The sequence below is a fragment of the Peromyscus maniculatus genome, chromosome X, assembly GCF_049852395.1.
Source record: "Peromyscus maniculatus bairdii isolate BWxNUB_F1_BW_parent chromosome X, HU_Pman_BW_mat_3.1, whole genome shotgun sequence".
In the NCBI taxonomy this organism is placed as follows: domain Eukaryota; kingdom Metazoa; phylum Chordata; class Mammalia; order Rodentia; family Cricetidae; genus Peromyscus; species Peromyscus maniculatus.
In genome coordinates, this window is record NC_134875.1 from 55,604,988 (window position 1) to 55,619,041 (window position 14,054).

The 14,054-nt window shown below is 42.2% G+C and overlaps 1 protein-coding gene across 1 annotated transcript; it reads right to left on the reverse strand.

Annotated features, from left to right (window-relative positions):
- Positions 1 to 9,375: 9,375 nt before the first annotated feature.
- On the reverse strand, positions 9,376 to 10,956 carry LOC102912542 (signal peptidase complex subunit 3). The gene has a single exon (XM_015989368.3). It carries the CDS (start codon positions 10,780 to 10,782, stop codon positions 10,240 to 10,242), a length of 543 nt encoding a protein of 180 aa, XP_015844854.1. The 5' UTR covers positions 10,783 to 10,956; the 3' UTR covers positions 9,376 to 10,239.
- Between the last annotated feature and the right edge of the window lie 3,098 nt (positions 10,957 to 14,054).

The window sequence follows — 14,054 nt, forward strand, 5'->3', positions numbered from 1 at the left end:
AACTCCAACTGTAGGTTTGGAAAAACTGTCATGATGATTTTCATAATGGCTGGAAAAAAATCTATATTCCCACCAGTAGTACAAAGGGCTCTTTTTTCTACATTCTTACCACCATTTGCTATTATTTATTTTCTGAAGAAAGTGAAATAGGATCTCAATTGTGCATTTCCCTGATCGATAAAGATGGCGAACACTTTTTCACATTTTTATTGAAATTTGTGCAGGAATGTCTTTACTGGATATAAAGAAGCCAAATACAAAGCAGCTTGCAGTATACTCTTCCTTTTTTTATGAAAACTTCAAAAATACAGACATGTTAATCTGACGTTTTAACAGAATAATAGTGAACTATGCACAGAGGTGGTTGAATAATAGTGAACTATGCACAGAGGTGGTTGAACAACAGTGAACTATGCACAGAGGTGGCTGAACAACAGTGAACTATGCACAGAGGTGGCTGAACAACAGTGAACTATGCACAGAGGTAAGTGAACTATGCACAGAGGTGGTTGAACAGTGCACTACAATAATGGCATCATTCAGTGTCTGTATAGAGGTTATAATTCAATCGGGGCATTCATTAAAATTACTGCTGATGCACTCAAGTTCTTAGAACCTGCAGGCTTCATTTTTTCAGAGATTAAGAAATTTGTTAAGGATTTTTACTTTACACGTCAGGTGGAAGCTTCCTGATGCTAACGATGCACTTTTTTTTTTATCAACTTAGATCTGTGAAGACTTTAGGTAAAATTTGTAAATTGTCTTGCATTTGAGTCTGAAGTCAAAAAACAATAGTTACTCATTTTGGGCCAGAAAATCCAGGCATGGCTGCCCAAGCCTGATGGCAGGTTTTGGAAGATCTCAGCTCAGCTCTTGTATTCGTTTCTCTCCCCCATGCTCAGCACTATAAACAAACAATCAAACAACAAAACCATGGAGATCCTAATGTGCAGCTTTGTTTGGCAACAAGCAAATTATAGGATTGCTCCCTGATTCAGAAACACAGTGTCTGAGACTGTCACAAACTTGGCTGCAGCCGTCTCTCTGCCATTACTCACTGAATCCAAGTGGCCTACATTTCAAAAACACCAGATGGTCCTAAGCACAAAGTGCACCTGCATGCATTTCTCTTCAGGTTCATGAGTCAGGACAGTTTACATTTGTATCAACATACAAGAGTTCATATCAGTGCAAATTTTCTAAAGCTGATATTTTACTGAATTAATTTACTAGTAAATACAACAATCTACCTCAATATCCTATACCAATCCATTCCTTTTTTTTTCTTTTCTAAAGGAGAATACTGAGTCCAAATTTTATTGCTCCACTCCCAACTCTACAACCATCCATCCATAACCCTGAGAAAAATGAAACATTTGGGAGAGGGGCACCGTTTTCTTATAATTACTTCCTGCTGCAGGGGGCAATGGTATCTCTGTGAAGTCCTGTAAGAAAGCTTAGATAGTTAGGTCTCAATAGGGCTAGCTGTAGAGTCTACAGCCAGTCTCAGTAATGTGTAAGGTTGTCTGAGATTCTGGCTAGAAGTGTAGTATGATGGACCATCTCATCTTAGAACTGTCCTGGACAGTCTTCACTCCAAAGCTGATCATTGAGTAATGTTCTTAGTTACCATAGCATCTTTCTGGACTGAGTAGAGTCGTTGTTGTGGGGCCCCATCTTCCTTCTGAAGACTTCAGAGATTGCTATTGGGAAGACTTCCATTGTTGTGGGGCCCTATCTTCTTCCAGGAAACTTGAGATTGCTATTGGGAAGACTTATTTTCATTGTGGAAAACTTGAACATTATTAATATCAAAACATAAAGTTTAGATTTAAAAATGACATGACATGTAAGAAAGGATTCCAAGAAATGAAGAATAAGCATGGAGAGAAATAGAATTTTGATAACAATGGTCCTCAGATTATTGGTTTTCTTCTGTCTTACACCAGTTAGCTCTTCTGATATGAGACAGAATCTCTTATTTTTTTCTTTTAACAAAATACTTGGGTTTAGAGAAGGATGGAGTCACATTCCAACTCCAAAGCCAGCTTGAATTATAATTGAATTGGGACACAACTATTCTAGCGTTAAAGAGATATTGATGTTAGGCAGTGAGATATTACCTGAAGAGTATATTGGTACCAATAGGTTCTTTCCTTCTGCTGTAGACTTCTGGGTGTCTAAGGCCTTGTGATTTCTTTTTTTTTTTTTTTTTTTTTTCAGAGCTGAGGACTGAACCCAGGGCCTTGCGCTTCGCTTGCTAGGCAAGCGCTCTACCACTGAGCTAAATCCCCAACCCTAGGCCTTATGATTTCTTAAAGATGGGTATTCCTACTATCCTGTAAAGACAAAAAATAGAACTCTGCCCCAACCCTTGTTTGTTAAATTTTTCTTACAACTTGTAGAGATGTCACATCGGTGGATGAGCTTTTACTTCTCCTCATCAAGGGGTTTCTCCTGTTCAAATTAATTTTTATTAATTTTTGTTGGTATCCATAGCTTTTCTTCTCCTGCAGAAACAAAAGCAAAATCCCTTCCCCAATGTAGGACATATCCTGGTTTCCATTCTGAGGTCAGCACATCTTTGACATTAACCGGTTGGTTTAGCTCAGAAGTTTTTTTCTGTTGTCCAATGTCTCTCCGCAGCTGTTGTTCCTTTCTCATCAGCATTGAGAGCACGATTACAGACAGAGCAGTCAGCAGAAGTCACCCTCTGATCTGACCAGGAGCGAATCCACCTCACAGGCAGGAGCGAGGAGAAGGGGCATGTAACCCTTCTCCAACTCCTTATAAGAGGTCACATGCAACTGCATGGAGCCCCTCCTCCTTTGGGCTGTATCGCCCAGGGTCATCGGTGGAGCAAATACCACTACAGAGGAGGTGCTTAGTCTCACTGCAACTTGATACACCATGTTTTGTTGACATCCATGGAGATCTGCCCTTCCTAAACAGAAATGGAGGAGGAGGGGATTGAGGGGTGGGAACAGATGTGGGGTGGGGGTGGGACTGGTAGAGGAGGGAGGGGAAACTGGACAGGATGTAAAATAAATAAATAAATTAATTAATTAAAAAAGAATAACTTAAAATATGTAAAATCTAATGTGTATTTGTCATTCACACAGTTATTTTCTTTTCTATATTAATAATGTTTATATTTGAAATTTTAACAATTAACTGATAAAATAACAAAAAAATGTGCAGTAAATTGAGAAAGAAATATCTATTAAATCAGTAAGTGATAATTTTATAGCTATCCTAAGTTTCCCTAACTTAATATTTAGAGAGGTAAGGTCTCACTATTTTTCCTATGATGATATGAAATATCTGGACTCAAATAATCCTCTTGCCTCACCCTCCCTGTGTAACTGAGACTACAGACATATTCAACTGCCCTTGGTTAACTTGTGTGGTCTCATTTCTACCTTTCTTTGTGCTGGGGATGGATCCACAACCTCAGGCCTGTTAAGTATATGTTCTTCCACTGAACTAAATCCCAGCTTCTTACAGATTCTAAGATGAGCTGAAGTAACTTAAGAAGTCCAGTTTAGTCCATCCTCCCATGATGATCTACAGGGAGCTAATGGCTGATGGAGAGAGAGCCTTTGTGTGTCAACTGATGAGTTGCCCATGTTCATGTAAGCAACATCTCACCCATGGTCATGTAAGCAGCTCCAGTGAAACTTATTAGCTAACAAAAAAACAAATAGGGAACTAGCTGGGGAGAGGAAGAGGATAAGAGAGGGTTATAGAGGGTGAATATGATCAAAGTGTGTATGATACATATCATATATATACATATATATGAAAATGCTATAATGAAATGCATGACTGTACTTAATTTAAATGTGCTAAAAAGAATGCTTGTTTTGGGGTTGGGCATGTACCTCAGTGCTCGAGTGCTTGCCTAGTTCGAGCCAGGCCCTGGATTCAAACTTCAGCATTTTCAAAAAATATAAATAAAAATAATTCTGGATTCTATGTCATATTCCAGACTCACTATGTTAGCAACTCCAGAGTATAACCTAGAATTCAGTCCATCATTTAGACCAGATTACTGGTGCCCCATTCATTACCACCAATACCTCCAGGAGATCCAACAAATCTCTCCTGAGTAGAAACACATATGTTTATCTGTTTTAAGACTGGTGTTGATTCCAGCACCCACTGTTATGGCCTCTAATTATGAGAGCTTATATATTACTTTAAGGGGAGACTATCTGAAAGGCAGCAATCAGAAATGCCAAATGGAACCATTATGAAAAGCAGAGAAACTTAGTAATTTCTCCAGGATGCTATTTAGGACCTAGAAAATTGGAAAAGAGGGCCACCTAGTGGCACTAGAGGAGAGTGCGTTACACTTGCATATTCACAACTCCAGAATAAGTTTAAGTTCCTGGAGAAAATTGTTTGATTGGGTTGTTATTTGTTTGACTGGATGTGTGTATGTGTGTGTGTGGTCCTGAAAGGACCAAGCAGATGCCATAACAGGCTGTTAGTCTTCTCTCAGAGATCAGGCCTCAATTTCAGTTTCCTGAGACTTGAGCAAGCAGTTTCTGGGAGGCCGATGAACGAAACATAGTCCTTGCAGTAGCTCCCTTTCTGCACGTACTCTGACTGCTCAAGGTTCAGCCAGTTGTTTACTGTCTGGGACCCCTCACCAACTTAGAGCTATGTGCATGGGTCAATGTGAATGTGTGAGGCCAGCCAGCCTCCATGGCAGCTCAAGGACAAAGCCCGGGCCACTGAGTCAGCCCCCACAGTCAGTATGTGCTGGGCCAGCCAGCCCACATGGCAGCTCAAGGGCAAAGCCTTGGACTTGTTCAGGCCTGGCCCCCAAATGATAACCGTAACCCCCAACTAGTAAATTCAAAGGTTACACACCCTCACCCAGTCATATGATGCTAAGGTTTGTACCACCCTGCTTGTGGTTTTTTTCCTTTAAAAACTCCTCATCCTGGGAGCTCAGGGCCGTCCTCCTCCACCCACTGTGTCAGATGTTGTACACAGACCAAGCCCGGTTTTGCTTGTTATCAATAAATCTCTGTGTGTTTTGCATCGGATATTGGCTCTGTGGTGGTCTTGCTTGGGGGTCTGGCGATGCGGTCACAACATTTGGCTCCCACTTCTGGAGTCGAACAGACAGAGGTTTATTGATAACAAGCAAGCTCGGGCTTGGTCTATGTCTAACAGTCTCTTCTCAAGATGTTCAAGAATCGTCTTCCTTCTGATATAAAAGTTTATAACAATAATTGCTGAAGAAGAACTCTGTTAGCATTAATCAACTAACATTATGCAATCTTGGTATTTATTGTGTAGTGGATTAAAACATGTCATATCATGGTGTCCAGGACAAGGGTAGAGAAAGAATGAAAGTCCATGCTAGCAGCCTTCGTTTTTTCCATTCTCTTTGGATCACAAACTATGGCTGAGCCCATTGCCTATATTCAGGGAAGGTCTTCCACTCTCAGACAATCCCCTCAGGGAACACTGTCATGGACAATTTCAGGTTTTAAAATGTCATTTGTGTTTGAATATTTCCAAAGAGCCAGTATACCAGGAACAATGATAATATTTTCTAGTAACATTTATTTAATTGATCTCATAAAATGAGTACCACTATCATCACTGTAGATTTCTCCACAAAAGATACACGTTTTTAGGGCTGGAGAGATAGCTCAGCAGTTAAGAGCTCAAACTGTTCTTCCAGGGGACCCAAGCAGGCTTGTCAGTCAGACGGCTCTTGACTGCCTATAAATCCAGCTCTGGGGAATCTGCTGTCTGTTGTGACCTGCCACTGGCTATTGCTGATCAATTGAAGTTGAGTTCGAGATTCAAAAGAACCAGGGGATTCAAGGCTAATGCTGCTCCAGAGTTCCCTTACTGGCAGTGTATGAAACCTTTATTCCAGATAACTCCAAGTTCAAAGCAGGGATAGAAAAACATTGAAGAACATACAGGGAATATTTCATCACTACCACCAAATGTGCTCTGGATACAGAAGGCCTTCTGGCTGAATGAGGGATGTTTGTGTAATGCCCTTTAGCTTGCTAAGCTGCATTGCTGAAGCAGGGCAACTTGCCCTTAGCATCCCATGGGCAGGCGAAGGCATTGCTCCCAGTGGAATAAACAAAGTTCTATGGGAGCAGAGTTCATATAGCAGAATAGTCTAGCAAAAAGTCTATCATATATAGGCTACAGATGGCCTTTTCTGGTGCCTGTGGACACTGCAATCATATACAACACATAATTAATTAAAAATAAAATATTTTTTGCAAAAGAAATGTGTTTTCAGTCAGGCAGTGGTGGCGCATGCCTTTAATCTCAGTACTCCGGAGGCAAAGCCAGGCGAATCTCTGATTTTGAGGCCAGCCTGGTCAATACAGTGAGTTCCAGGACAGCCAGACTGCACAGAGAAACCCTGCCTTGAAAAACAAACAAATAAAAAAGAGAAATATGCTTTGTAATAACCTGTTGGAATCATCTTTCCCACATGAGAATACATCTACACAGGAATAAAACTCATAAACTGTTGTTAGAAATACTGGTGCTTCATTGATGGTGGAAATTGAAGTCTATGTGTAAATATCCAAGTGGTCCACCCTGTAGTGGATACACACCACCTACCTTCTATAAGCTTTATAGTCATTGGCTATAAGCTATTCAGCAATTTGATATATTCACCACACCACTACTTTTGTTATAATTGAGTTCATTTTATCTGCTTCATGAGTTGAGGAGTGGAGAACTTTTAGCAATGGGAGTGTAAATGATTCAGCAAAGATTGGTGAGCCGCCTTGGTTCTTTGTCAGTAGTTTGCTAATGTTGTATTTACTTCCAGACTTCAGTTTTACTTACATCGTTTCAGATATCAATTTTGTTTTTCCAGTTAAGGTGTATTGTGCTGTTTATTAAATAGGTCATTGTAGGAGAGCAGTGTGGCCATAGATGGGCCATGTTTAGAAACAAACATTTTTTCCCTATGTGATAGTTCTCCTGTAAACGCGCTAGACTTACTTTTCAGAGCATTTAAGACTCTCCTGAGAGGGAGCTGGGAGAGATGGCTCAGTGGTGAAAAGTATTTACTGCAGAACCTGAGTTTGGTTCCCTGAATCCATGCTGAGTGTCTCACAATCGCTTGTAACTCCAGCTCTAGAGAATTCACACACACACACACACACACACACACACACACACACACACACACACATACACACACACACACCTAAAAATAATTTTCAAATATTTTAAAAATATTCTCTTCAGAGGAAGAAATAACATGGGCTTTCAACTCTCCTGAACCACAACTATCACACTGTTTAGGTAAGATCAAAACTCACACTTGTGATACCCTTACCTTCCTCAAAAGTACCTGAGTGTTTATGAGCGTCTTCTTCCATTGATACAGGAAGAGGCAAAGGTGCAACAACTATTTTTAACCGTTGTGTGTTGTTTATTCATGCACATATGTTCACATGTATGGGGCTGGATCAGCATGTGGAGGCCAGAGGTTGACGTTCTGTGTCCTCCTTCATTGCTTGCCCCCAAGCATCTCTCAGTGACCCTGTAGCTCACAGATTGGGCCAGACTAACTGGGGTCATCCTGTTGTCTTTTTGTTTCTCTTCCTCGCAAACTCTAAGAACACAGACCTGTCAAAAATGCAATTAGAGTAAATTTCACCATTCATGTGTACCAAACCAACAGATGCACCCATTGCAGCAGTACACGTGGAACTGGCAGCAGGGTCTGGTTAAGATTGCAGGCTTCTTGTGCATGTCTTCCTCAAAGGAAACAACCAACACATAAGACTAGGTAACTGCAGATTGTAACATTTGTATGTCTAGTAGCAGTACAGAGGTATTGGAGTTAAATGTTCTTGTTGGTATACAGACTATAAATAAGTTCAAATTTATAAGAATGATCTATGGTCCTTGCTTGTCTTCCTGTCTGCACATTACTAAGGTGCTTTCCTGTTCAAACTTCTGTGAATAAGCTAAACAAAAGGCACATGTATGTCATGTGAAAGGACCACCATTTATGTTAACTTGTCCAATTTTTGTCTTTTTATCAATAAACAAGTGAAGACTCTAAAATCTTTAACGAAAAAAAAAAACAGAAGTCAAAGCCATTTTAATGGGTATGATGCTACCTATGCCTTTGATTTTTTAATGCTAGTTGGAAAAATTCAATCCTGCATACTTCTCCATGAACTGTACAGCTACATACACATTTGTTGGAACAAAGGTAATTAGCGATGTATTCATATGAGATAAAATACAATAACATTATTATTTTGTTTTTAATTATCTTACAAAATAAGGTTTCCTCATGCCATTTTCATACACACTTGGCTATGGTTGACTATGCCCCCACCCTTTCATCTCCCCAATTGCCCGGTCCCCCACCCTGTCTAAAGCCTTCCACCTCCAGAATTCTATTCCACACCCATGTGTTCTGTTACCTCCTTTAAAGCCTCGGTTTACTCCTTTCCTGGGTCCCTTACTGGTCACTTGGCAGCCACATACACTCATTCCCCCCAAAATACACACATGTAAAACTTAGACGCTGAGATCTCCTTTAGGAATATACCCAAAGGACCTTATATCCTACCACAGAAACACTTGCACATCCATGTTTACTGCTCCTGTTTTCACAATAGCAGAAAAGGGTCATCCTAGATGTCCACCAGGGGATATGAAAACGTGGTTCATATACACAATCAAACTTATGCAGCCACAAGAAAACGTGCATTATTTGTCTTGTTGAGACTGTGATGCCTCACTAATATATTTCAATTTCACACATTTCCTGGACAATCTCACCTTATTTATGGCTGCATAAGTGAGGTTGTGTATATGTACCACATTTTCATATCCCCTGATGGACATCTGGGATGACTATTTTCTGCTACTGTGAAAAGAACAGCAATAAACATGGATGAGCAAGTGTTGGTGTGGTAGGATATAAAGTCCTTTGGGTATATGCCCAGGAATGGTATAGCTGGGTCACAGAGCAGTTCAATTTTCATGTTTTGAGAAGCCTCCATACTGATTTCCATAGAGGTTGCATAGTGCTTCTTGAAATAATAATAATGTGTCGTCACTGATGGTGAAACTATAGTGTTTCTCCTTGCTTACATTATGGTTTCATCCTTCTGCTTTCATATCACTTGTGCTATATAACCCTTCCCGACCCTCTCTTTCCCTTGAAGCTGCCCTGTAAATGCTATCTTGGAGATTATTGATTTTCCCACAGCAGAAAAAAAATATCAAGTCATATATTTAATCATGTACTTCTATATGTATAATATCTAACTTATTTTGGATATATTTGGATTTTATACTTCTAAAGAAAAATACACAGAGAGTGAAAGGAAATACTATTTCTATAGCAGGTTTTATTTACAACTTGAACACAAGCTACTTCTAGGTAATATCGGAAACATCAAGACAAAAGGTTTCAGGGTTACAAAAACACAATGGAAATTATAATGAAATTGTACTACAACATCATCTCAGGCATAAGAGATGGAACAGACTCAGGCAATCAGAATATCTGAGCTCGAAGTTTGACTCCATTCTTCGCTGGCTATTTTAGCTTGGATTCCCCAAGCTTCAGCGTTTCACATTCTTCATCTGAAAAGAACCTATGTTTGTATTATATACATCACTAGATTATTGGCAATAGAATACGAGAGTTTGTAAATTGAAATTTTAATATAAGTATTAACTCCAAAACTTACGAAAATGGAGACTTTCCGTGAATTGTACACAATTAGCAACTAGTGGCAGTAAGTATACACATGGAAACAAGCTTCAGTCAGTGGGAAGTCATGCAAACATGTTCAGCTTTCAAGGACAATGTAAAAAATTATTTTTAAAAATATGTAAAACATGAAACCTTTTGTAGGGAAAACCTGGAAAGAGCAATATTTCTTAGACACACAGCCATTAAAGGTGTTGCAATGACTTGCATATTAAAGATGTATTCACTTTTCAGAAAAAGTTATTAGTCACCTTATTTCCACCACTGATAGCATCTAACAAATAATCATATTAGCTGTTTTTCAGGAACCAAGCATGCTTTAACAAGAGATGAACAAAAGACTGCTTCTAAATCACAATCAATGTGAACATGCACGAATGCTACACGTAAAGTAACTGATTATTACAACACGAGTTCCTTCAGATTCTTGACAATTTTTAACTACGATTCCTTAACACAGACACAGAGAGAGTTCTTCAAAAAGTCGTGGCAATTTCATACGAGTCTGGAAATGGGACAGACACGCGTCCAGATCCAGTCACAAGAGGCAGAATCCCAGCAATCGGGATAACTTGCCAGGACAGAGTCAAAGTGACATTCCTGTTTCCCTTGAGACCGTGCCCGTCGTCAAAGAAAAAATACTTGCTTTTGACATCTTTCAGGTCCAGCTTGGGGTTCTCGCCTCGCAGAAGGATCTTGTCCCAGAGGACCACCTGGTTCACAGCGTTGCTTTTCGTGGAATATTCTGCCGAGAGGTAAAGGAAGAGCTGCTTGACGTTCCAGTCGAAAGTCTTCTCCAAATCCGCAGAGATGTGGAACGTGATGAAGCCCAGGTCGCTTTTTTTCCTGGGTCCGGTGAAGTCTTCCACTTTTTTGAGCAGGATCCTGGAGACGTGCAGGCGCACAGGCGCGCTTCTGTCTTTGAAGGCGGTGGTGAGGATGCAGCCCAAGGTGAGCGCCGCCATGACGCTCAGCGTGAAGGCGAACAGCGAGTTCGCCCGCGACAGCAGGGTGTTCATCTTGCGGCTCAGCCGGCGGCTCCCTCCACGCGGGCTCCACTGGCGCTCGCTGGCTGCCTGGCTCGGGCTGGCTGGCTGGGCACGGCGGCGGCGTGCAGTCTGCTCGCGTCCCTCCGCCTGCCCCTGGCTCGCGCAGAATGCTGGGTGCGCGCACGCGTCCCTGGAGCGCGCACCGCCCACGATGCCTTTTCTTTCTTTCTCCCCCCCACCCCGCCAAGTCACTGGTTAACCCTACAACCACTGTCTGCTGAGAGTCTAAGGCGTTTGGAGCATCTGATAGAAAACAGCAGCGCCGTGTCTCTGCGTGGATAAATAAGCCCGGAGGGCTTGAGCTGCTTCATGCCCCACACCCAGACACAGTCACTGAAGGTCCCATCTGCGCCCCCAAAAGCCCTGTCCAGGGACCCCCCTCCCTCTGCACACTGCTGCATCATGGCTTCCATACATCCTAGCCCCTCCCCTGGCCTTCTGCAACAGGCTCCTGAGGGCTGTACCCCCTCCCCTACCACACACACACTAACTCATCCTGCCTCTCTGCAGTCCATTCTCTGCACAGAGAGCAGCCATCACCTATGGGTCATGTCCCTCCCCTACTGGGATCCTCCACACCCAAAATACAGACAGAGCTTCAAATGTGTGGCCCAGACTCTGTGCTGCATCTGCCCTTCCACCTCACCCCATCAGCCTGTGTGTTGTCTGCCAGGCTCCAGCCACTGGGCTTGCCCTCTGCTCCAGGATCAGCTGGAGCACACAGTGTAAGCACACCAAGTCCTGTCCTGTCTGTGCTGGCTTCTTCACTCAGCCGCTTCCAGGAAAGGCCTTCACTGATAACTCTCTGTGTAACCCCCTGTTCAAGAGCTTTTCTGTTTATTTCCCACTAACATAAATCCCCACAGAAATTGCCTGGTTAATGGTTTTCTTACACAGTTTTGCCAGTCTACTATGGTGACTGATCCAGGACCCTTCCTATCCTGTTTTTTGTACTGCTTTCCCAGTGCCTCAGGCAGCGCTTTATATACACATTGTAAGCATTGTGGCTTGGATGGAAAAGTGTTCTGGCGATTGGGAGCCCAGGAATACCAAGTGTCACAGTAAGCATAGCAGCTTACAGCCCTGCTCCAGGGAAAGGCTTCCCCAGTGTAACAGCTCTGCTCCGCTAGGGGAGGGTTTCCCCAGCTCCGCTCAGCCTAGCCTGTCTCTGCTCAGGCGAAAGAAGGTCTCATCCAAACCTCCTTCAAGAGACTTCTTGGGAGGGAAGGAATCCAGGAGAGTGGCTGCCTCTGCCTCGGTGGAAGGCAGCAGGGAAGGGGCCACAGCAAACTGAACAGACACAGGGCTTGTATAGGGATTCTTAGGGGCGGGGTTTTTCCAGGGAGAAGATTTTCAGGTGGGAAATGGTCAGATTTCAGTCCTTGAGCCCAGAGTGGCTATATCTTGTGCTCAGGGATTGGTTACTTTCCTGCTTAGTTGATCAGGGGCAGAAAAGGCTCTGGTTTCAGGGCCAAAGTGTGTTTCTTTCCCTTGACCTTTTTGGCCTTTTGGCTCTAATTTCAGGGCCAGGGCACATTTCTTTCCCGGCTCTGATTCCAGGGCCAAAGTGTGTTTCTTTGGCACTGGTTTCAGGGTCAGAGTGTGTTTCTTTGGTTCTGGGTTCATGGCTAAAGCGTTTCTTTCGCTGACTTGGGTTTCAGGGCCAAGGTGGGTTTCTTTTCTTTTCTTTTTCCTATTTACTTTTATTTATTTTTTTTCTGGTGAACTTCTAGTATTTATTTCCCTATAAACTCAACAAAACCATCTATATATGATTATAATAACCTACTCTTTGTCCAAACTATCCAAATGGATACATTTTATTTTCCACATTTCTAACAAGAATCCATGTAGTATTGATTTATCCTGATACTGAATACCCAATGTGTCTCCAACATTAATGTAGTATTTTTTTTAATTTATTAAGGAATTTTCTACTCACTCCTCATGCTATCCACAGACCCTCCCTTCTCCCTCTTCCCACTCCCAGCCCTCTTTCCCAAACCACCCCGCATCCCCACATCCCCCAAATCGAGGTCTTCCATGGGGAGTCAGCAGAGCCCAGCACACTGAGCCTAGGCAGGTCCAAGCCCCTTCCCACTGTGCCAAGGCTGTGCAAGGCGTCATACCACAGGCACCGGATTCCCAGAAACCTGCCCATGCACCAGGGACAGATCCCAATCCCCCTGCCTGGGTGCCCCCCAAAACAGTTTGAGCCAAACAACCATCTTCCATATCCAGAGGGCCTAGTCCAGTCCCATGGGGGCTCCACAGCCACCAGTCCACAGTTCATGGGCTTCCACTAGTGTGGCCAGTCATCTCTGTACATCTTCCCATCATGATCTCAACGTCCTTCGCCTGCAGTATCTCTCCTCTCTCTCATCAGGAGGAGACTGGTGGAAGGGTGGTGTCTTACTAATAGTGTCCCCATGATGGGGCCTCAAGGAACCTATCCAACTAACTCTACATCAGACTTGTTTCTTCACTCGGAGCCTCCGATTCTGCAGTGCAGGTTAAGCACTCTTCTCTGATGTTATAGTAAAGACGGGGAGGAAAAAGAAAGCATGTGGAATAGAGATGAAAGCAATAGATGGCAAAAGGCAGACTCAGTTCATTGGAAGTTGTGCAATGATGCTTTTCCTCTTCCCAGCTTTATCCTACATCTCCTCTTACACACTAAACAATGGAACCAAGACTCACCTAACAGACATGCGGGCTGATCCATGGTTACTATGTAGTCAGTGCACAATATTGATGTCAGAGGTATTGTTTTGACTGAATAAAGGAGGCAAAGTGCAGGGAAGTCCCATATGCTGAAAACAGATAAGATACCATACACTATGCATTGCTATTTTTAGATATTTTTAAAAGCTATCTTCTGAGATAGGTAGTATTATTATTTTCTTTGTACAGATGAGGAGATAGTTTTAGAAAACAAAGTATATGCTCAAGGAATTCTGGGAGGGAAGGTGTCAACTTAATATTGATGCTATCTTGAAGGGTAATTTACTGGCTAAATTGTAGATAAAGTTAGCATATATGTACATATATGTATCAATAAAAAGGGGGTAACTTCTGAGAAAAATGTGACTCAAATTAGGTTGACTCAAACATTATAAATGAATAAATGGGCAGGAAAAATCTCTGTCACATCTCAAATGTCAAATAATAATTTTAGAAGGAAAATCATAATTAGAAAAACAACACATGACGACACCATAGTGATAAGTGATTCAGGCAAA

What these genes read in the sequence shown, in the direction of transcription:
- LOC102912542 (XM_015989368.3), bottom strand. Translation starts at nt 10,782, where the DNA reads ATGAACACCCTGCTGTCGCGGGCGAACTCGCTGTTCGCCTTCACGCTG.